This window comes from Hoplias malabaricus, chromosome 7 (assembly GCF_029633855.1).
Source record: "Hoplias malabaricus isolate fHopMal1 chromosome 7, fHopMal1.hap1, whole genome shotgun sequence".
Lineage (NCBI taxonomy): Eukaryota > Metazoa > Chordata > Actinopteri > Characiformes > Erythrinidae > Hoplias > Hoplias malabaricus.
Genome location: NC_089806.1, coordinates 43,512,672 through 43,538,257, shown reverse-complemented (window position 1 = coordinate 43,538,257; position 25,586 = coordinate 43,512,672). Strand labels below are relative to the sequence as shown.

The following is a 25,586-nucleotide window of genomic DNA, read 5'->3' as shown; positions in this document are numbered from 1 at the left end:
AACAAACCACATTCCTCACAGACAGTCACCTGGAGGAAACCCACGCGGACACTGGGGGAACACACCACACTCCTCACAGACATTCACCCGGAGGAAACCCACGCGGACACAGAGAGAACACACCACACTCCTCACAGACAGTCACCCAGAGGAAACCCACGCAGACACAGGGAGAACACACCACACTCCTCACAGACAGTCACCCGGAGGAAACCCACGCAGACACAGGGAGAACACACCACACTCCTCACAGACAGTCACCCGGAGGAAACCCACGCGGACACAGAGAGAACACACCACACTCCTCACAGACAGTCACCCGGAGGAAACCCACACGGACACAGAGAACAAACCACATTCCTCACAGACAGTCACCTGGAGGAAACCCACGCGGACACTGGGGGAACACACCACACTCCTCACAGACAGTCACCCGTAGGAAACCCACGCAGACACAGGGAGAACACACCACACTCCTCACAGACAGTCACCCGGAGGAAACCTGGGCTGAATTTTTTTGGATAAATGTTGCTATAATCTTTATACAAATAAAGATTATTATTATTATTATTATTGTAGATTATCAATTTATAGATGAAAGGTCAGAGACAGGAGAGCTTCAGTTTGTGTTGGTCGTCCTCTAGTCAGTGGACACAGGACACTGTCGGCTTGGTGTCCAGTGACACAGAGTGGTTTAAAACTCCAGTATCCACTGCTGTGTCTGATCCACTCTCAGCTGCACAACACACACTAACACCACCACACTCATCATACCTGTTCTTTTGGGGTCCTGAGCGTTGAAGAACGAGGAAAAGGGGATAACAAAGTATGCAGAGCCACAGATACAGGACTGCAGTGACCTTCTATGGCCAGTGCAGCAGAGACAACGGACAATGAGTGTAGAAACAAGGTGATTTTAATGTTTTGGCTGATCGGTGCCTTTGCGTATTGTGTTCTTCTCTCTACCCACAATGCACCACGAGCCCCCAATTTAGCATTCACGTGCCATTCATGTTGCTAAGATTAGCACGTCAAGCCACTGTCCTGTTACTTACCGTGCCCGGAAACATGGGTCCAGAAAAAGCCCCTGAATTAAAGCAGACACAGTGTACCTCATAATTACAGTGTATTTACATTATATCGTTCAGTTTTAATGGGGCTAAGACTCGTGTGGACACATTAATGCTAGACTCTACACGACCTCTGACCTCGACGTTAGCTTTTCTGCCACCAGGGGGCGACAACAGCTCAATGAAACACAGTCGGCAGATGTGTCTTTATATAACAGTAGTTTTAGAGCAAAGAATAGATCGTTAAAGATCAAAATCACTCTGACACTAATCCCATCAGCTTCAGCACATATTTATTACTCAATTAACCACCAACAGTGTCTTTTTAGGCATTAATGATAATGTAGTGCAATAAATAACAAATAACACTCGCCTTTAGACAAACAGGTCACTGAGGCACTTTCTGTCTGTCATTAATGTTATTAACGACCTCTGAAGTGTTTACAACATAATTAACACCTACTTATTTTAAATATTTTAAAGCATTTTATTTTAAATTTTACTCAGTTTGTTCTCTCCATGTCTCCCTCCTTCTCTCTCCCTATCTCTTTCCATCTGTCTCCCTCTATCTCTCTCCATGTGTCCCTCCTTCTCTCCCCATATCTCCCTCCATACCTTTCTCTCCATCTGTCTCCATGTCTCCCTCTATCTCCCTCCATCTCTCTCTCTCACACACTCACACACACACAGAGTAAGGCACTTCATAAATAAAGGGGACAAACGTTTAACTTAAACAAGCTTATCTTTAATGGATCTGCAAAACTGGTTGAATTTTCCAAAGAGAACTACAACCCCCTCCCCCCAGGACTGAGCATGAGCAGCACAGCCACGTCCGCTGCATGCAAACTTACAAAATAAAAGTCAAAAAAGAAAAAAAAAAAAAAAAAAGAAAAAAAAAATACGGCATGCCGGAGAGAGAGAGAGAGAGAGAGAGAGAGGAAAGGGGTGTGGCCAAACAAATATGAAACAAACAAAAACAACAAAAATAATAGCAAATGTGAAAGAAATAACTGTTAATAGAAAAAAAAAATAAACTACAGATAAATGGCGTTCTCTTCGGTTGGACTGAGTCTGTTGCGGCGCGGAGTTCCTCTGCGAGACCCACGTGGGGAGGGGGTGGGTGACAGTTACTGAGGTGATTTTTGGGAGTGTGTGTGTGTACACGAGAGTGTGTGTGTGTGTGTGTGTGTGTGTGCGTGCGTGCGTGCGTGTGTCTGTGCGTGTTGCGACGTGTCAGGGGCTCGGGGTGAATGGGAGTTTAAGCCGTTTGGCTCCACGTTAAGGCACCGGACGAAAGAAAGAAAAACAAAACAAAACAAACCAAACCAAAAGAAAAAGGACGAACCCCAGAGAGACAAAGCTCCCGACACGAACCATAGAGCTACACACAGAACGTCCCATCCACAGACCCAGAGACCGTACAAAACAAACAAAACACAACAGAAAACAACAACAACAACGGGCTGAGCGTTCACGCCGGGCTGGGTTAGTCAGCTAGTTTCACCTTCACACCGATGGAGCAGAGTCTTTAAAAAGGCTTCCGTCTTTATTTCCTTTCTTTTAAAAATGTAGTGGTGAAGAGTTTCCGTTTCGATCTTTCGTTATTTGAAACCATTAAAAACAAATGACAAGAAACGTGACATGATTCCTCTTTTTTTATCTATACATTTCTTTCTGAAATAAAAATGATATCGTCAGCAAGCAGATGAGTGGAAGATCGAGAGAGGGATGGAGGAGAGCTGAGAGAGGGAGAGAGAGAGGGTGAACGAGTGTGAGAGGAGAGAGAGTTAGACACAAAGCAGGAAAAATGTGAGTGAAACAATGAGAAAGAGATGAAAGAAGAGAAAATCTGTGTGTTGGCGGTGAGTGTGTGTGTGTGTCTGCGTGCGTTTTTGGTGAGAGTGTGTGTGTGAATATGAGAGAGAGAGAGAGAGAGAGAGAGAGAGAGAGAGACAGACACTGTTCAACTGCAACACTTGGTCTTCCATCCCGTGACTCCACCTCCAGTGCTTATGTCGACATTTTCACTGTTGGGCTCTTTTACAGGTGTCTGAAACACACACACACACACACATTAGAGATTACAGCAGCAAGAGCCTCCACCTTCACAAGAACCTACCAGCAGTGTGACGGAGAGAGACGCTCCATAGGGATGAGAGGTTAATTAATTAATTAAGATTTGTCGCCATCTAGTGGTGAAGGTGTAGACTGCGACCACCTGAACACCCCACCCTGACCCCTCCCTTCCTGTCCAGGCTGCTGCTGCTGCTTTAAAAGGCTCTCTCTAGAGGCAGAGCTTGGCGTGTATTCGGGGCGGCTGCAGACACACGGTGTAGATGTGAGAGGGACCGTTCAGAGCGAACGTAAACACAGTGGTCCGTAGTTACAGGCGATCGCAGGTTTGACGTTCCTCCCGAGACCTCACACACTCGTACCTTTCTGAGGATGTCTTCTGCTAACGTGAGGAACGCCTTCTCGATGTTGATGTTGGCTTTCGCACTCGTCTCAAAGAAGCGGATTCCGTGTTCTCTGGCGATCTGGGCACGAGGAGAGAGAGAGAGAGAGCGAGAGAGAGAGAGAGAGAGAGAGAGAGAGAAAGAGGGGACAGGTCAAAAACACAGTCGAGGGTTGGGGTCGGGGTTTCAGAACTTCACACTCCGTCACAGCCCAGAAACAAACGTCTATCACTGAGATAGTGACGTCACAGGAGACGGAAAACACCTTCTTAACTTCATTATTAATTATAATCATTAACAACAATCTTAGAACTGTAACAATAAAAAGAACCAGTTAAAACATTATATGTAGTAAATAAATAATAATAATATGTTAAAAATTATAATAAAAATACATTGTAGGAATGGTGAGAATGGTAACAGACAGGGCAAGTGTGTGTGTGTCTCTCTCTCTCTCTGGTTCCCTTTCTCTCTCTCGCTCTCTCTCTGTCTGTGTTCCTTCTCTCTCCGTGTTCTCTCTCTCTCTCCCTGTGTTCTCTCTCTCTCTCTCCCTGTGTTCTCTCTCTCTCTCTCCCTGTGTTCTCTCTCTCTCTCCGTGTTCTCTCTCTCTCTCTCCCTGTGTTCTCTCTCTCTCTCTCCCTGTGTTCTCTCTCTCTCTCTCCCTGTGTTCTCTCTCTCTCTCTCTCCCTGTGTTCTCTCTCTCTCTCTCTCCCTGTGTTCTCTCTCTCTCTCTCTCCCTGTGTTCTCTCTCTCTCTCTCCCTGTGTTCTCTCTCTCTCTCTCCCTGTGTTCTCTCTCTCTCTCTCCCTGTGTTCTCTCCCTCTCTCTCTCTCTGTTCTCTCTCTCTCCCTGTGTGTGTGTGTGTGAGAGAGACAACTTGGAAATGATTGTGGGGTAAAGTGGTTCATGTTGCACAACAGCACCTTCAAGTAAACAGTCCTCAAATAGACACCCATCACCACCATGACTTTAAGATCATCCTCACACACACACACACACACACACAATGAAGGAATTAAAACTGTGTCAGTGAGCTTAGTGGAGAATGAATACTGAATGAATGATTTGGTCTGAAACAGTGGCTCTGACCCAACACCAGTCCACGGTTCACTCCGAAAACACATGAACAAACAGGTCACTTTCACCACACACGAGACGCATCACAACATTCTGAGCCAGACGCGATGCTTCCAATGGTTTGTTTTAATCGTTTCTCACACCACAATAAATCCAATTATAAAGGAGACATTACGAGAAGCGTGCAGCTGGTCAGTGTTTCTCTTTATGTTTCAGAACAAACCAAAACGGACTCTCACTAACCACTAATCCTGCTCTTACTGAAACGGCCCTGCCTCAGTTCAGTACCGAGACACACTGTGACTGGGGAAACACACACACACACACACACACTCACCTGTTCTCCCTTAGCCTTTGGTACGACCCGTTTGTCCTCCATGTCGCACTTGTTGCCTAACAGCATCCTCTCCACGTCCTCGTTGGCGTGCTGCAAAAACACACCGGAGACAACAGTGAAACGTCACGACACGCATCTGGAAAGAGTAGCTTTTCACTGGTTTCACAACCACTTCACATTTAAAACCTTTTAAAATGTAACTTTTTAGAGGAACGCTGTGTTGTTCACGCGACGTAAACTGAAATGTAGTCGTACGCTGCCGTTTGGGCATCCCAGGTGAGATCACACGCTCGGTTGATGTCCAAAGTGAAAACAAGTGCTGTCGCTCTCTCTGTCTCTCTCACCGTCTCTCTCTGTTTCCCTTTTTCACTCCGTCTCTCCCCCCCTTTCTCTCTCTCTCTGTTTCCCTTTCTGTCTCTCTCACCATCACTCTTTCTCTGTCTCTCTCACCGTCTTTCACTCTGTTTCCCTTTCTCTCTCTCTTTCTCTCACCATCTCTCTGACCGTCTCTCTCTCCCCTCTCTTTCTCTGTTTCCCTTTCTCTCTCTCTCTCTCACCATCTCTCTGACCGTCTCTCTCCCCTCTCTCTTTCTCTGTTTCCCTTTCTCTCTCTCTCTCTCTCTCTCTCTTTCTCTCACCATCTATCTCTGACCGTCTCTCTCTCCCCTCTCTCTTTCCCTTTCTCTCTCTCTCTCTCTCACCATCTATCTCTGTCTTTCTCTCTCCCCTCTCTTTCCCTTTCTCTCCCCCTCTCTCTCTCACTCACCATCTATCTCTGTCTCTCTCACCATCTATCTGACCATCTCTCTCTCTCTCCCTTCTCTGTTTGTTTCCCTTTCTCTCTCTCTTTCTCTCACCATCTATCTCTGTCTCGCTCACCGTTTCTCTCTCTCCATCTCTCTCTCCCTCTCAGAGACGGTGGACTAAGGGAGAGTCCAGACGCCCTGTGGAGAAAACTCATTTCAGCCGCTCGTACCCGCGATCTCGTTCTTTCGGTTACTACCCAAAGCTCGTGTCCCTAGGTGAGGGTCGAGACGTAGATCGAACTATAAATCGATAAAGCTTTGCTTTTCTGCTCAGCTCTCTTCACCACAACGGACCGGTACCGAGCCCGCGTTACTGCTGACGCCGCACCGATCCGCCTGTCAATCCCCCGCTCCGTCTTTCCCTCGCTCGTGAACAAGACCCCCGTGTTCTGACCGTGTAACTGGGAGGTCCAGAGAAAGATAAACAGCCTGACGTCAGCAACAAGAAGAAACAGAGTCGAACAGAGAGAGAGCTCAGAGTGAAGATGCTGTAAGAAGGAACTGGAAGGAAAGCAGTGGAGGTCTAAGCACATGTGGTGAACCGCTGTATTCTTCTGGAGGAACCAGGAACCAGCAGAGTCATAACATTACTACCACATTCTTGTCTCTACCCTGAGGGTCCACATGCACTGTGTAGTCCTGCTCTTCACTGATCAGGAGTGCTTTAAAAACTCCAGCAGCACTGCTGTGTCTGATCCAATCTACACCAGCACAACACACACTAACACACCACCACCACGTCCGTGCTCTGTGGGGGTCTTGCCCCGTGTAGAAACGAGGAGGTGGACATAGACGTGGTAATATAAGGCAATAACAAGGCTAAACGCACCTCATCAATGTTCCTGAGCCACTTGCTGATGTTCTCGAAGCTCTTTGCGTTGCTGATGTCGTACACGAGCATGATGCCCATGGCTCCTCTGTAGTAGGAGGTGGTGATGGTGTGGAACCGCTCCTGACCCGCCGTGTCCCTGAAATAAACAAAACAAAAACATTAAGAGTTAGAGAAACTAACCCCTGAAGAGCTCTGAGTTTCTGACTCTCTTCCACAGATTCCCAAATATCTCACATTCCCAATCCACCACATATCCCTCATTCGCCAAATACTCAGCCCCACTGCAGCGGGAGACAGGAGCCAAGGAATTCACTTCATTTGCTTCATCTGTGGCCTGAATTAAAGCAGCCAGGTCCCCGATGGAGTTTAGGACGACTCTGTAAAGCTCTATATTTCCTACTTCAGAACGTCACCGGGACTAGGGCCGGCCGATACGCCCCTAAAACAGTATCACGATATTTCAGGGCGCTTTGGAGATAACGATATTATTGGCGATAGGAAAAGAAAACTGAAAAACACTTTTATTCATTTCAGGAACACACTACTGCAACAAAATAAACTAAATATAATTAATAGATATTATTTTCAATCAGGAGAAATTATAAAAAAAAAAAAAAAAAGAATCTGCAAACATTTGCTTATTTTTGTAATCAGTGATTTACCAAGATTCTGATTTGGTTTAAAATAAATAACACAAAACCGAGTGTGGGAAATTTAGTGTGTGAACTACGTAAACAATTACACAAAAATTAACCTTAATACTTCACAGTAAATAATAACAAAACAAATACAGAACAGTTGCTGTGCTGAGTCATTAATATCAGAATATAATAATTATCACGATATCGTTTTTAAAAATATATCATCACGATGTTATCGCGAACGATACGATTACACAGCCCTAATCTGTACTCACCATATCTGTAGCTTTATCTTCTTTCCTTGCAACTCAACTGTTTTGATCTTAAAGTCAATTCCTGGTGGGAGAGAGAGAGAGAGAAAGAGAGAGAGAGAGAGAGAGAGAGAGAGAGAGAGAGAGAGAAACAGAGAGAGAGAGATAGAAAGAGAAAAAAGAGAAGAGAGAGAGAGATAGAAAGAGAAAAGAGAGAGAGAGAAGGATAGAGAGATAGAGAGAGAGAAACAGAGAATGAGAGACAGAAAGAGAGAGAGGGAGGGAGAGAAAGAGAGAGAGAGAAAGAGAGAGAGAGAGGGAGGGAGAGAAAGAGAGAACGAGAGGGAGAGATAGAAAGAGAAAGATAGACAGAAAGAGAGAGAAAGAGATAGAAAGAGAGAAGGAGAGATAGAAAGAGAAAAAGAGAGAGAGAGGAGAGATAGAAAGAGAGAAAGAGAGAGAGAGAGAGAGAGAGAGAGAGAGAGAGAGAGAGAGAGAGAGAGAGACAATAATAATTAATGTCATGAAGAACAACCCAGAGTTGACAGGTCAAAATGAAAACCTATTTTAACTTTGAAAGAAATGTAGGGATCTATGTGTTTAAGGGTATTTTTGTTTTAATTAAACATCAAAACAACAACATTCAGTTTCTTACAGAGACTTACACAGAGTGCATTTTAGATTCATTTTCACAGCACTGTACTGAAATCAACTGGGAGGGGTTTGGTTTCCCACCCTCCTCCAAAAGGTACACAGTGCAGTGTCTGCTGTGCTGAGCCCTGTATATCAGTCACAGTGGCTCTATTCTACTCATCACAGCTCAGTGGAGCATCAAAGTGATTCTGAAGCTGTAACCTTAATGTAAATATAAGACATACTGTTCCTTTAACGTTTACGCAATACATTTAAACAATGTTCCTCATTCCATATGATGAGTGCCTTTAAGAGAAAAGCGAATCCTGGTTTAACTCCGAACACGTTTCTCTGGGCTCCTCACAATGACATCGAAATAGAGAAATACAGCATCGAGTCAAAACCAGATACTGTTTAGACTCATAATCTACTTATGAAATGGGATCCTGCCAAAACACACACACACACACACACACACACACACACACACACACACACACACACACACACACACACACACACACACACACACACACACACACACACACACACACAGAGAGAGAGAGAGAGAAAACATAAAACACTAATATCTTTATGCTCCCATCCATGACATTTAATTCAAAAGGGGACTGAGAAGCTACGTGCCCAGATTACAGAAGCAAAAACATGAAATGTGATGCTACAAATGTTCCCCATGCACAGAGTCTCATGAAACCCGAGACCAGACCCAGATCACCCTCAACCTTCAAACTGTAAGTCCACAGTCCATTTTACAACAGAGAAAACAGGCCTCGGGAGGAGACTCCCTCCTCCACTTTAGACGAAGATAAAAATGTGGTGACGTGTCACAGTTATGACGAAGTATCTCAGAATAATGAGCTAGCATCTTATAATACCATGGACTGTTTATGTTATGACTGATGTGGTAAGATGTACATGAAGGGAACATAAGAAACACTCTACGGTGTATCAATTTGGAGCCCACCAACTCTCACACTGTGAAACACGGGATAAAACGAGTCGTTCTGGTTCTGCTCCGCTTCTGACGCCGAGTGCAGAGATTTTAGAATGGCCCCGCCCCCTCGTCTGAGTCTGTCCAATCACAGCGCTGGACCCGTGTTTATGTGAGAGCGCAAAGACGAGGTTAAACTCAGCGAAACAGACACAACGAGCGCGGAGAAATAAGAGCACTAAGTAAAAACGGAGAAGAAAGAGAACAGAGTGAAAACGGCTAAAAACCAGAGCTTCTGCTCCTCGCTCCTCACTGCTGTGCGCTCGGGGTCGGGGTGAACAGAGAGCGGCTCATTATCATTTAAAGGAACAGGTGCTGAAAGCGGGCGTTCTGAACAGGGGCTGTTTACACAGGGGGAGAACACTGCTGTGGGGCTCGTGGGGGAGATGGATGTCATCAATAAGAGTCACTTAGCTACAACCGCTATTAGTGTTATTTTGCATTTCAAGCACAAGCAAAAGGGTGATGGCATCTGACATGAGCCCACCCTTTTCACACTGCCGTTTCACATTGTTTGTTGAGTGTGAGGCGCAGTTTGCTCAGCCCCCTGCGGTCGAGCCGTATGGAAAGCGCCTGAGAGGGTGTGTGGCACAGGCTGGCACACGCTGGCATGGGCTCAGAGAGGCCGATCTCAGTCTGTCTCACTGCTGAAGATTTAACAGCTCCTCACACAGTGACATTATTCAGAACAGAGGAGGGGAGGAGGGAGAGAGAGAGAAAGAGAAGGTGGAAAACAAAACAAAGGTGGACTTAGAGGAAAAATACCACATGGAGGGGTCAGTGAAAAGGCCATTTACTCAGTCACTCCCTCTACCAGTCACTCATTCACTCCTTCTACCCATCACTCACTCACTCCTTCATGTCCTAAACCAGTCACTTACTCATTCTCAGTCACTCATTCACTCCTTCTACCCATCACTCACTCACTCCTTCATGTCCTAAACCAGTCACTCACTCACTCCCTCTATCAGTCACTCATTCACTCCTTCATGTCCTAAACCAGTCACTCACTCATTATCAGTCACTCATTCACTCCTTCTACCCATCCCTCACTCACTCCTTCATGTCCTAAACCAGTCACTCACTCCCTCTATCAGTCACTCATTCACTCCTTCTACCCATCACTCACTCCTTCATTTCCTAAACCAGTCACTCACTCACTCATTCTACCCATCACTCACTCCTTCATGTCCTAAACCAGTCACTCACTCACTCCCTCTATCAGTCACTCATTCACTCCTTCTACCCATCACTCACTCACTCCTTCATGTCCTAAACCAGTCACTCATTCACTCCTTCTACCCATCCCTCACTCACTCCTTCATGTCCTAAACCAGTCACTCACTCCCTCTATCAGTCACTCATTCACTCCTTCTACCCATCACTCACTCCTTCATGTCCTAAACCAGTCACTCACTCACTCATTCTACCCATCACTCACTCCTTCATGTCCTAAACCAGTCACTCACTCACTCCCTCTATCAGTCACTCATTCACTCCTTCTACCCATCACTCACTCCTTCATGTCCTAAACCAGTCACTTACTCATTCTCAGTCACTCATTCACTCCTTCTACCCATCACTCACTCTCTCACTCCTTCATGTCCTAAACCAGTCACTCACTCATTCTCAGTCACTCCTTCTACCCATCACTCCTTCATGTCCTAAACCAGTCACTCACTCACTCTCAGTCGCTCATTCACTCCTTCTACCCATCACTCACTCCCTCCCTCTACCAGTCACTCACTCACTCCATCTACCCATCACTCACTTCCTCCTTCATGTCCTAAACCAGTCACTCACTCATTCTCAGTCACTCCTTCTACCCATCACTCACTCACTCCTTCATGTCCTCATGTCACTCACTCACTCTGTCACTCATTCACTCTTTCTACCAATCACTCCCTCCCTCCTTCCCTCAACCAACCCGTCACTCACTCACTCCCTCCCTCCCTCCACCAGTCACTCATTCACTCGCTCCCTCCACCAGTCACTCACTCACTCCCTCCCTCCCTCCACCAGTCACTCACTCACTCCCTCCCTCCACCAGTCACTCACTCCCTCCCTCCCTCCACCAGTCACTCACTCACTCCCTCCCTCCACCAGTCACTCACTCACTCCCTCCCTCCCTCCACCAGTCACTCACTCACTCCCTCCCTCCACCAGTCACTCACTCACTCCCTCCCTCCCTCCACCAGTCACTCACTCACTCCCTCCCTCCCTCCAGCAGTCACTCACTCACTCCCTCCCTCCCTCCACCAGTCACTCACTCACTCCCTCCCTCCCTCCACCAGTCACTCACTCACTCCACCAGTCACTCCACCAGTCACTCACTCACTCCACCAGTCACTCACTCACTCCCTCCCTCCCTCCACCAGTCACTCACTCCCTCCCTCCCTCCCTCCACCAGTCACTCACTCACTCACTCCCTCCACCAGTCACTCACTCACTCCCTCCCTCCACCAGTCACTCACTCACTCACTCACTCCCTTCCTCCCTCTTTACAGTGTACAGTTTCACACACTCACCCAGTCATTCACATCTGTGGACAGTTCCAGAGTGTGTGTGTTTTAGAAGGTGGAAATGGGTCAGGTCCTGGGTCCAATCCTCATAACATTAGGTGCAGGAAGCTAGTCTATGGAAGCAAATATTTCTCATCAGACTTTGAATTTGTAGCACTGAACTTTATTTTGCACTGATATTATTCGTCTGAATGTAATCGCTCTTGGACTGAACTCGTGAATTTATTATTATTCAAGGTTAATCCTGTCATATCCCATGCTCTGTTCACAGGGCCGTTACAAAACATCTCCACAGTATAATGTCTTCATCTTCAGGACATCAATAGTCTGTTCTATTGTGTCTTTAATGAGTCTTTCAGATTTCGGAGACTCTTTGAAAATAAAGAGATAATATCCGCGGAAAGAAGCTAAACGTGTTTTTCCACGGTGTGGACGTTGTGTTCGTATTTCGCCACCTAGCGGCGACAGAATGGAACTAGTGCAGCGTTTAAGGTGAAAGAGAAAATCCTCAGGAGTCGATTGCTCATCCTTGGTGTCCCGGGTGTGTATCTGAATTCTTTGTAACTCGTATTTTGGCGTCTGAATGTTGTCTACAGAATTTGAAAATACATTGTTTGAATTTTTTGGAGCCTCCTTCGCACAGGCCATGACTCCAAAATGTTACTCTGTTACATTTATGCCCCATCACCAACACTTATTCTTCCACCGGGAAACCTGGAAACTGCATTTCAGTGTCCAAGTCATTCTCTCTCTCTCACACACACACACACACAGCTGCAGTATGGGTGGGACCTGCTTTATTAAATGGTTTACAAATCTTCTAGCCAAAGAATGAGTCAGGCTTACACAACAATCACAATCTCACACACACACAGCATGTAACGCAATGTAGAGTCTTCTCCACATTCCACAGACACTCCATGACTAAGACTATACATGCAACGAGAGAGAGAGAGAGAGAGAGGGACAGAGAGAGAGAGACAGAGAGAGAGAGAGACGAGAAGAGAGAGAGAGAGACGAGAAGAGAGAGAGACAGAGAGAGAGACGAGAAGAGAGAGAGCGAGAGAGACGAGAAGAGAGAGAGAGAGAGAGAGAAGAGGAGAGACAGAGAGAGGGAGAGGAGAGAGAGAGAGAGAGACAGAGAGGAGAAAGAGAGACAGAGAGAGGGAGAGAGATAGATAGAGAGACAGAGACAGAGAGAGAGAGAAGAGAAGAGAGAGAGGAGAGACACACAGAGAGAGAGAGTCAGAGAGAGAGAGAGAGGAGAGAGATAGAGAGAGAGAGATACAACCTCCCTTAAACGAGAACTCAACCTGAAACAGTACTTTAAACACTTTCTCCTTCCCTAAAGCGTTCTGGAATGAAGGAGTGTGATGCCTCTGTCGCGTAGACATCAGACAGAAAAGGAAATCTCCCAGTTTTCTTTGAGCGTTTTGGTTTGTTCTGCTGCATCTCCCCCTGAATCTGTCCACAGACGCCACTGTGAGGGCCTTATCTTGATTAAAACTGTAAATACAGGGTGAGAGAGTTTCGGATTCGAAGACGTGCAGCCCCACGTGAGCCCAAGGTCTCCATGTCCAAAGCCAGCTGTAGGATTGAGGGGTATAAAGCCCCCCCCCCCCCCCCCCCACCTTGGGGCAGTGGAATTGACGCCGCTTCATCCAACGACTTTGGGAGGAGCTTGGTGTTTGTGTTTCAAAGCTAAACACGTAACATCAGTTTAAGACATAAGCATGTGGCTGAATGCCATCAAACCCTCACAGCCATGTTCCAATATGTATCGTAAAGCCTTCACAGAGGAAACGTCGAGTGTGTAGCATGTTTTGAATAGAATGTGTGTGTGTGTGTTTAAATCTCTGATCTATGATGTACATTCATGTGTCTGTAAGAGTGTGTGTGTGTGTGTGTGTGTGTGTCCTATAAGTGTGTGTGTTTATTTCCATGCAGGGCAGCAGAATGTGCAGTGGATGTAACCAGAGAAGCTACAAAAGGCCATCAGAGCAAAGACAAACACACACACACAGCTTCACACTACAGCACTCTTCAACCTGAAAATCCCCATCAATCTTAGGCTACTAACCTTTAAAACACTGATGCTAACGTCCTGTGATAATATCTGAGTGTAAAAGAGTAACAGAGACGCTCTGACAGACCCCCAGTCAGGTTAGACTTCATATATAAACATATAATCTGTTTTTATACATGTATTATATTAAGTTCATTTATGCGCTATTAAGAGAGACACAGAGAGGGGGCGCTGTGGGAGCTCGCTGACTGCGCATGTTACAATCTGAAAATGGGTGGGTAGCGGTTGCAACACAAGCCCAGTTTGGGTTAAAAGAGAGAGGAATGAAGCTGAAGACCCTTCAGCACCAGCTTAAAAACCAATGCGTTTCTATCCTCAACACGTGTCAGTGTGAACTGCACAGCGCCGAAAACCCTTCGTTCGACGCACACTCTCGGACACAGCCTGACAGTGGACAGTATGAAAGATATGGATACTGCCCATCCCTAGCACACACTACTGAAAACCCTATACCAGTATTAGTATATGTGAGTGCGAGCGATGTGTTAATTTGGACACGCCCTGTTTTATGAGTAGTAGCTAGTTTCTCATTGGTCAGCAATTGATGCAAGCTGTAAATGTGGCGCTTGTAGTTTAGACACACTCTCCACGTAGTTCACTGTCATTGTTTGTATTTAGGACTTGGCCTAACCCTGATCTGTAGCAAGTTAACGGTCTCTTCCATTACATGATCAGAGCACTGTCTGTGGGTTGATTCTATGGTAGAGATAATTTTCCTTTTGTATTTTTACAGCTTTCAAATCATTGTAATGCTCCACTAAGCTGTAACAGGGAGAATAGAGCCCCTGTCGTTACTCTCAGCAGTGAAGAAACTGCACTATGTATCTATCTTAAGGAGGAGCGTAGGTACAAGGTAAATATCAGATATCATGGTAATAGTGTAATATTTAGAGATTGATTTATTAAAACACATCCAACAGCTAAAACAAGAAATGCTCGAGAAGCTCTTCTAGAAGAGAATGAGTGTGCACTCGGCTAAAGGTTTGCAAGTCTGAAAGTGTGAAGCTAAGTGTGTAGCAGGCCCTCATTGTGCAACTTTTTAAGAGTAGGGTAGAGGCCTCTGTGTGTATGCATGAGTGTGTAAGAGTGTGTGTAAGCTGATCCTGTTCTGTGCTCAGGGATGAAGGGGAGTTTCCGGTGGGTATTTTGGGATGCTGAACCATCGCAGCTGCATCAGCCATATTCAAGAAAAGCTACAAGTAGTCCATCAACTCAGACAGGGGAAAGATTGAGAGAGAGAGAGAGAGAGAGAGAGAGAGAGAGCGAGACACACACACACACAAGACTGGTATCCTTACACTACACAATATGCATCACGATAATTCATTTTTCTGGCATCTGAGAACAAGTTGGAACCACAGCAACTCGTCCCAAGAATGGTTTGATACATGTGCTGTGTAAAATTATTACTCATTTTATTCTGTTACAACACACAAACCCAGCACCGAGCACTTTCCGATAGCGCATGTCATAAGTTCAGCCTGCTCTATCAGCTGGATCAAACAGCAAAGAAGTCTCACCCTCAGCTCATCATATTGAATATCGCCAGTTTCTTGTTTCTCATCACTGCCAGTGACCTCACTGCAAAAACCACAGGCTTCATCACACAAAACACCCCCAAACCCAGCTGTGTGAATCTGCTGCAGGAGATCTAGGGTAGATTCCTCCAGAAATACGCATACTCTACATTCTGGGGCACGCAGCAGCTGTATGAACAGATGTAAACAGGCCATACTGCGTGAGATCTAGGAGGTACAGTACATCACAGTCAGTAGTTTGTTAACAGTAGGCTATGGCTGTCAAACAACACAGTTCCTCTTCTGGCCACCAATTAAAACTGATTACAATGGCACTGTGTTAATCAGTGGCAACTCTTTAAGGTGTTATTAGCGTCATTAACATAAACTGACTACGATGGGCATTCCTTGAAGCTATGATTGAGAGATGTGGCTGTCTCAGGTGAAGTATGTGAACAGACCTACGTGAGTTCTAAGACTTAAAACTGATAGGACCTTTGACTTTAAAACGTTTGGAAGAGTAAAGATTATTTTTCAGCCTTTAGGACAACAGAGCCTCTGTCTACTCTAGACTCAGCACTGCAGAAACTGCACTGTATAACTTTGAGACTCAATGTTGATTTCAGTACAGTGCTGTACAGTGGGGGGGGTCGGCAGGTGGTGTCGCAGTCACACAGCTCCAGAAGCCTGGAGGTTGTGGGTTCGATTCCCGCTCCGGGTGACTGTCTGTGAGGAGTGTGGTGTGTTCTCTCTGTCTCTGCATGGGTTTCCTCCGGGTGACTGTCTGTGAGGAGTGTGGTGTGTTCTCTCTGTGTCTGCGTGGGTTTCCTCCGGGTGACTGTCTGTGAGGAGTGTGGTGTGTTCTCCCTTTGTCTGCATGGGTTTCCTCCGGGTGACTGTCTGTGAGGAGTGTGGTGTGTTCTCTCTGTCTCTGCATGGGTTTCCTCCGGGTGACTGTCTGTGAGGAGTGTGGTGTGTTCTCTCTGTGTCTGCGTGGGTTTTCTCCGGGTGACTGTCTGTGAGGAGTGTGGTGTGTTCTCTCTGTGTCTGCGTGGGTTTCCTCCAGGTGACTATCTGTGAGGAGTGTGGTGTGTTCTCTCTGTGTCTGCGTGGGTTTCCTCCGGGTGACTGTCTGTGAGGAGTGTGGTGTGTTCTCTCTGTGTTTGCGTGGGTTTCCTCCGGGTGACTATCTGTGAGGAGTGTGGTGTGTTCTCCCTGTGTCTGCGTGGGTTTCCTCCGGGTGACTGTCTGTGAGGAGTGTGGTGTGTTCTCTCTGTGTCTGCATGGGTTTCCTCCGGGTGACTGTCTGTGAGGAGTGTGGTGTGTTCTCCCTGTGTCTGCGTGGGTTTCCTCCGGGTGACTGTCTGTGAGGAGTGTGGTGTGTTCTCTCTGTGTCTGCGTGGGTTTCCTCCGGGTGACTGTCTGTGAGGAGTGAACTGTAGGGGGTTCCCAAGAACATTAATACTGTCTTTACCGATGTCTAGTGAGGTCTGTTTGTCACAGACAATGTTTGGCTTGCACACAAATGAAAAACTGTTAGTTAAATATAAAATGGCTTGTTTGCTATTGGCAAATTATATATTTTTATTTAATTGAGGTTATTTTCTTAAAGAAAAAAATTTGAAATGAAAATCTAAATCCATTTAAAAAATTGTAAACAAGAATTCACAGGGCCCTAAGAAAGGAAGGTTACATGATGCTAAACCTATGACCTTTTGGCTTGGAGTTGAGAAACCGTGGGACGTCCTTAAAAAAAATGAAGCATTCCTTAAGGACATGCTTGTTTGCTTTAACTTAACCCAGAATAAAGCCTGCCCAATAGGAACAGAACTCAGGGAGATTCTTATTGGACAGTCCTCAACGTTGGGCTTAAGCTAGCTGGCTAACTGAGAAATCCTGCATTGTAATATACACCCCCCCCCCCCCCCCCCCCACCTCATGAAGGGCTTCATAGACAGCCAACGATTTCCCTCATCAAGATCTGGGAGTTAACCAAATATCCCAAGCCTGAAGTCAACTCCACCAACTGTGTTCATGTTGGCTTCATTTATCCAACAAAGGGAAACATGCAGCTTTGTGAATTAACCCAGAAGATCAGATAATTTAAAACATGTGAAGAGCTTCAACCGAGGAACTGTGTTTTGAAGCCACTGTCACAAAATCTTTAAATCAATATTGTTCTAGTCTTATCCTAAATCCACTAACGGGCTTCTGTCTTTACTCAACTTTCACATTCCCTCCCAGGTCACACGTCGGATCAGCAGGCCAAGGTGTCGCCACAGAAAACAGCATGCGATTATTTCTCTACCTTTCTGTTCATGCCTGTAATTGGCCAATAAAAGTGAACACACTATCTGTAAGTTAGCGGAATAATGACCTGCCACCTGCTGGGCTGGGTCTGAGCGAGACGAGCGATTCGGTCTCAGAGCGCTCTGCTGGCAGCAGGCTCCACATTCCTTACAATTAAAAACACTTCCGACTCAAATTTATATACTTAACATTCAAAACGACCACTTCCACAGACATCTGCACGCAGCCATCTAACCCAAATGCATCGGACTGATTGAGATTTATGCCACGATACTTTTTAAAAAATCCCCACCACAGGACGAAGTGTTCACCTTGAACCACACCAACTCATGACCTTCTCAACCTTCCCCTCGTACAGCAACCTTTACTGCAACGTAGGTGGCTCTACTAAAACACCTGATGCACATTATTACAGGCTTAAACCTGCCTCTGTGAAAACAGTAACCAGCCTGAAGCGCTCTCTCCGATCGCGATGACACTCGGGCCAAGTCTAAATCCCTGAAAACAAACCCCGAAGCACATGACCAAAAAAATCCTGGAGCGAAAACGCTGACATGCTGAAGGACAAGGCAGAAAACACACCTGGGCAGGTAATTAAAGGCGGCAGGTTACGAGAACGGTAAATAAGTAATAAGTGTTTGTCGTTAACTTTACAATTAAGGGAAGTTTCAAAGAGGACAAACTACTCAATCCAATACTTACAGGATCCCAGCAGGACGTCTGATCACTGCCGATTGTGCCATTTATCACAGTCTACCCTGACGCTGTTCGAGTTTCAGCCATACTTTTAGAAATATGCTTTATAGATTATGAGCTTTGTAGCTGTGATTATACGCCTGCTGCCAAGCAAGTCGACTCCTGATTTGTTTTATTTCTACTTCATCATCAAAACATACGGCATCTTGACAGCTAATTATGGAGTATTACACTTGCTAAAACGTATCCAGTGCCTGACTTAACTTGGAAACAATTCAAAATACGATGACAAAAACACAACAAAACCCTTTCCATCTGATCACCATTTACAAACGCTGGTTCCATTTGGTGGAGGAACTTATTATGGAGAAATAACAAGAGCACCCAGCCCTGCTTCTGACATCAAGTGCAGAGATTTTACAAGTGCCCCGCCCCCTCAACCGAGTCTATCCAATCACAGTGCTGGACCCACGTGTGTGTGTGAGAGCGCAAAGACAAGGTAAATGCAGCCAAACAGACACAAAGAGCGTGGAGCGATACGAACACTGAATACAAACAGAGAAAGTGAGAACGGAGAAGAAAGAGAACAGAGTGAAAACGGCTAAAAACCAGAGCTTCTGCTCCTCGCTCCTCACTGCTGTGCGCTCGGGGTCGGGGTGAACAGCGAGCGGCTCGTTATCATTTAAAGGAACAGGTGCGTTCTGAACAGGGGCTGTGTACACAGGGGGAGAACACTGCTGTGGGGCTCGTGGTAAATGTGATATTGCAGTGATGTTGCATGATGGTTTGAATCATCAAGTAACAACTTTAGAAAAACAGGTCCTGAATTTGTTTACTACATTCCTAAACACAACAAATATTGTACTGTATTTGTATAATAACTGCCTCTACTGTAGTTGTAACCCTACAGAAATAAACTCTGTGATCCTCTGTGGTGTGGACCCAGGCTCGTGTCGTCCCAGTTTATGGCTATGCTTTAAGAATGTTTATGCTTCAGTAGATATACATCAAATATATGTGATACTGTGACTGGGCTGTGATCGTGAGAGCTGACAATGAGCTGGCAATTACAGACCCTCTAACCCTGTGAATCCAAACTATATCATAATTTCATGGTAGATTATATATACTACAACACTATGACACACACAGGCTCAGAGCTCTAGTGCTTGTCACATTTAAAAACTAATATTTACCTTAAAAATATATATAAATCCAAGGCAAGGATCACACTTGTTCAGTTTTGTTTGCGTGCAGATGAAATACACAACTCTGTAAACTGTTCAGAATGATAAAAAGCATCACGATAACATACCAATGTATTGCCTAGCCCTAAGCCTACAATTCCTGAACTGGTGAGTCCCTAGAAATACCCTAATGGCAACCCCAACCTCAGATTCTTCATGGATAATGGATTGCTATGATTCAGACAAGCGCTGATTGCATCCACAGCTATAAGAGGAAAACAGTTTTGGAAGATAATAATGGGTTAATAAAATAAGTCAGAGCAGATTAAATACTAATGGATCTCAATAGAATAATACAAACCACCACTAATCATAACATAATAATAATAATGACCTAGTGAACATGGTCTAGCTTTGATCATAAAGGGCATGGGCTCTGGAGGGGGTTGATACAGGGGATAATAATGGGATCCAGGTGGTCTGTTGGTATTGGATAAATGTGGGCAGCACATTAACTCTATATATTGTATTTCGGTTATTGAATGTCTTTATTTTATTCTGTGAATCCAGGTGGGCTGCTGATACTGGTCCTACGTTTAACGCAAATGGGCATCCGTATGTGGGGCTCACGTTCAACCAGAGGACAAACCTCCCTGGTACCCAGTGTGTTGGCTGGGTGTGTTCACAACAGCGTCGTGGTCCAAATGAGATGCCCAGCTGAGTCCATAAATTAACCACTACATGGATTTCCCCACATATGGATGCACTCCTGGGTCAGCCTCCACTTTACAACAACCATGGGTCCATGTGTGGCCCATAAACAAATTTACAAGGCTGCACACACTTGTTCTATATAAGCAGCCCACCTGCATCCCAAAGGGTCCCACCATCCTCCATGTGGGCTCTAATAAGCAGTGCTGAATTAATAAACAAAGTATAACTGCAAGCAAACAGACTTGCAGCCAAAACAGGCGAGGTACAGCTGGGTTCATGATCGAATTCTCCGTTCCACCTTAAATAATACATGACGACGTTGTGGCGCCCCGTAGCCAACAGCGCACCGCACCGCTATTTAAGGTGGAAATGAGAATTCCAAAAGAGACAGCTGGGGAATAGGAAGCCAACTTAAGCCTGAGCTAGAAACCGGGCCTCGCTTGTGTTGTCTTCAACATTTATGGCTCGAAACGTTTCAACAGAAGCTCATCATGACCCAGGATGAGCATTTGTGAGTGAAGAAAATGAGAAACTAAGAATTGTGTTTATAATAATCACCTATGGTGGAGATAAAGGTGGTGTTGAAGGCGTCGTCTGAGAAGCGGAACAGGACGCAGGTTTTACCCACTCCAGAGTCTCCGATCAGGAGGAGCTTAAACAGCAGGTCGTATGTCTTCTTTGCCATAGTTTCTGCTTTCTACAAAAGACTGGTAACGCTAACAGACTTCTCCAAACTGTTACAGGGAAACACACGGCTCTTGAGCGGCGAATGTCAGCGCTTTTACTCAACCCGGCTACGCTAAGCTACTTTTCTCACTATACGACGAGATATGGGCTTTATCGGCGACTTTCCTGAGCAGAGCCACTACCCGCTAAGGTCCCTGTGCTCTCAGTATTTACAGTCTATATCTCTGAGGATGTTTTCTGCCCTCTTCAACGGATTTTCCCCTTTTTACCCCTCTTTCTCCCACACAGTCGGGACAAAATGGCTCCCTCCAAACCCGACTTCACTCCTCTCTCTCTTTTCTCTCTTCTCTTCCACGCTAACACCGAGCTTTTCCAAATTTCTCGGTCATTCCAGCCGTCCCTCCGGATTCAACGATCCCAAAAGAGTGCGAATACGGCCGTTAAATATCGCAATTTCTCCCGTTATCTCGCCTAGTTTCGAAAGAAGCCGAAATACAGACGACCGCCGTCGCCTTCGAATGGAGCCACCCTAGATTTGAGGCCCCACCCATGTCTCATCGTTCTTTCTCCTGATTGGTCAAAGCCGCCGTCCCTCAGACCATTTCTTTCCTGTGATTGGAAGAGAGATCAACCGTCAAAAAGGCATGCGGGCGTTCACTGACGATGGTCGGGTTTGTGGTGATGGCCATCTTTTTAGGGAATCGGTTCACAAATGTGTGTCGACTCTTAAAAGACTCTAAATAAGAGTCTGATCGCCACTTTGACCTTAATAGCCTTTAAATATTTTCTGTGTAGTTTTAAATATTTTAGTTCCCCTTATTATTATTTTTGATTCTTTTGGAGTAGATAGGAGACGTGTGTAATTTTTTATATTAGTTTATAAATGACTGTGAGCGGTTATGCTATTCTGTAAACCTCTGTGTATCAATGTATTTATGTTTTAATTCTCTGATAACTTTACATTTTTAAATTTGAATATTCCGATATTAAATATTGTACATCTATTAATTTTACCCTTTTTATTTCATTAAAATTAATATTTCTTTATTTAATAAATTCATCCTTTAGCATTGACAGTTCGGAGACATTATCTACCGTTGATATGTATTTATTTATTCATTTTAAACTAAAATATTAGTTCATGTTTTGATTAAGTGATCAGCAAAAACTGCATTATGTTTCAGATAAAAAAAAAAAAAGACCTAAACGACTCTGCTCAAAGAACCGACTCCGCGAACGACTCACCATCACATTGGAAGGGGGGTAAATGTTACTGGGTGCGTGTCATTTGCCCCTTCAGATACTCGTTCTAAATACAGCTGAGGGGCAGATCATTTCACAGAGGCCCCGGGGGCTCTCTGCGGCCTTCTTTAACCTGGACCGAGTGATTAGCGTGAAACCAGGTGCTAAACAGTTTGGGGAAAATTGATTTAATGGCAATTATACAACATCTGTTTTTACTATTTTGGTCGGATTATACACATTGTAAAGTGTTCCCTCGCATCTAATGGGTCCAAGTCCTCTACTGGCAGGTCGGCAGCTCCAGTTGTCAGCTGGTAACTAAGATTTGGCGTTAAGAAATGCTGTTGAGTCAAATCACATGACGTCAGCAGTGCAATCCGGGCGTGTCCCCACAGTGTTCAGTCCTAAAGCCAGGATTTATAAGTCATATTTATGCACAGACTTGCTTTTCAAGAAGAGTCCCATTGGTTTTTCCACGTCCTCGTGTCACAGTGGTTTTAACAAACTGGAACTGATGTTTAACTGTTAAAGGACATATGGCCAATCAGTGATGCTTCTTTGATTTAAAGTGCTCTAGTCTAGGGACTTATTTCTAGTGGTGGTGATAGTAACCAGACGTCACGGACGCAAATTTAAACATTACGTTTACTATTCAACATTCAACTGCCTTCTGAGTTTGTATGATGTGACGGTCTGAGCGCAGAAAACAACATGGAAACTACACACACACACACACTCCCACAATACACACCCTAAATAAAACATTAACAACAGTTCTCTCCTCCGGCTCATGGCTCATCCTTCATCCCAACCCTTAGCCCTAACTTTAAATCACAGGTTCACTTTGAAATATAACTGTTTACATTGTAGGGACCAGCTTGAGGTCCCCACTAGGAGCACAATTCCCCACAATGTGAGGGTGTTAACAGGTTTTGGTCCCCATAATGTGAAATGGAGAGAGGGGGGGACAGACAGACAGAAAGAGAGGGTAGAGACAGCGAGAGACAGAGAGGGGGAGAGAGAAAGAGAGAGAGACAGCAAGAGAGGGGGAGAGAGAGAAAGCAGGAGAGAGAGAGACAGCAAGAGAGAGAGAGGGGGGGAGAGAGAAAGAAAGAGAGACAGCAAGAGAGAAAGAGGTGGAGAGAGAGAAAGAGAGCGGGAGAGAGAGAGAGGTGGAGAGAGAGAGAGTCCTTACTAGTCCATTAGCTGGGGAGAATGTGCTGAGGCCTAGAGGAGCTGAGTCAGGACTAGAGTGTGACTGGGCTGTGGTTTTATGAGTGGCTTGTGTGTGTGTGTGTGTGTGTGTGTGTGTGTGTGTGTGTGTGTCTGAGAGTTAGAAAGAAATCTCCGTTCACAGTTTCCTTGGGAAACAACTTCCGTAAAGTGACCAGTGCGAAGCTGTCAGAGCGGCTGATCACGTGAGATTTACCACCACCTTTAACACAGTCACACTTTAACACACCGCTTCATTCCTCAGCTTCCTTTAACGTCAACTCCAGCGCTGTGCAAAAGTCAGAGACCACCTTTCACTGACTTCAGGGGAAGTGCATTCAGCAGGGGATTTACACTGAGGCTTCAGCTCTTTTCAGCCTTCAGTTCTGCACAGGACCCCACAGACACCCCTCCACAGTTCAGTCTCAGAAGCTGGTTACACCTTCCTCTTCTCATAATCAGAGTCAATCCCAGAGCTGGACTCTAGGGCGGCTGGTGTAGCGCGGTTCTGAGAAACCCTAACTTCCTCTTTGTTTCTCTTTTTGTGTCCTCTCCTCATTTCTCCTGAGTCCACATCCTTTCAGACCCATGGTTTTGAGTGGTTCCCACAGTGGGACACAGCAGTGATCAGAGCTGGGAGCTTTGTTAGGATTCCTGATGGGATAAAAGCCTTGTTTCTGATCACACACACACACAAACACACACACACACACACACACACACACACACAGTAAGGGTGTGGTCATGAAAGTTGATCCAACGCCGAGTGAGTCACTGAAGTTGCACATCTGGTTCTGTTAAACCCAGCGGATGTCACACGCAGCTTCAGTCCCAGACCTGGCCACGCAAATCCGTCCGGAACGACTCGGAGCAAGAACGCGCTCTGGTTCTCGTGCTCCATCTTCTGGTTCCGGTTCCACATCCTGATTGGCCGATCCACATTAGAACCCTTCTAATATACAACTGGAGGTCACGTGTTACCAGTGGTTCCCAAACTTTTTCTGCAGGCCCATTTGTGGATGAGAATAAATTCAAGCCGCCACACTCAGACACACTCAGACACTCTCGGACACACTAACACACACTCAGACACACTAACACACACTCAGACACACTAACACACACACTCGGACACACTAACACACACACTCAGACACACTAACACACACACTCAGACACACTCTGACACACTCTCAGACACTCTCTGACACACTCAGACACTCTCTGACACACTCTGACACTCTCAGACACATTAACACACACTCAGACACTCTCGAACACACTCAGACACACTCAGACACTCTCGGACACACCAACACACACTCAGACACACTCGGACATTCTCAGACACTCTCGGACACACTCAGACACTCTCAGACACACTCTGACATTCTCAGACACACTCAGACACTCTCAGACACACTAACACACACTCAGACACTCTCGGACACACTAACACACACTCAGACACTCTCAGAGACACTCAGACACACTAACACACACTCAGACATTCAGACACTCTTGGACACTCTCAGCCACACTCGGACACATTCAGACACACTCGGACATTCTCAGACACTCTCAGACACTCTCTGACACTCTCAGACACACTCTGACATTCTCAGACACATTCAGACACACTCAGACACTCTCAGACACACTCGGACACACTCAGACACTCTCAGACACTCTCAGACACACTCGGACACTCTCAGACACACTCGGACACACTCAGACACTCTCGGACACACTCAGACACACTCAGACACACTCAGACACACCAACACACACTCAGACACACTCGGACATTCTCAGACACTCTCGGACACACTCAGACACTCTCAGACACACTCTGACATTCTCAGACACACTCAGACACTCTCAGACACACTAACACACACTCAGACACTCTCGGACACACTAACACACACTCAGACACTCTCAGAGACACTCAGACACACTAACACACACTCAGACATTCAGACACTCTTGGACACTCTCAGCCACACTCGGACACATTCAGACACACTCGGACATTCTCAGACACTCTCAGACACTCTCAGACACACTCTGACACTCTCAGACACACTCTGACATTCTCAGACACATTCAGACACACTCAGACACACTCAGACACACTCAGACACACTCAGACACTCTCAGACACACTCGGACACACTCAGACACTCTCGGACACACTCAGACACACTCAGACACTCTCGGACACACCAACACACACTCAGACACACTCAGACATTCTCAGACACTCTCGGACACACTTAGACACTCTCAGACACAC

General features: G+C 45.7%; 1 protein-coding gene across 1 annotated transcript; it reads right to left on the bottom strand.

The window, feature by feature from the left end:
• Positions 1–1,840: 1,840 nt before the first annotated feature.
• On the bottom strand, positions 1,841–21,457 carry rab10 (RAB10, member RAS oncogene family). Its single transcript, XM_066676790.1, has 6 exons — positions 20,705–21,457; positions 7,494–7,554; positions 6,575–6,713; positions 4,940–5,029; positions 3,506–3,607; positions 1,841–3,120 (listed from the first exon to the last, which is right to left on the bottom strand). The coding sequence occupies exons 1-6, from the start codon at positions 20,829–20,831 to the stop codon at positions 3,034–3,036; spliced, it is 606 nt and encodes a 201-aa protein (XP_066532887.1). The 5' UTR covers positions 20,832–21,457; the 3' UTR covers positions 1,841–3,033.
• Positions 21,458–25,586: the final 4,129 nt, after the last annotated feature.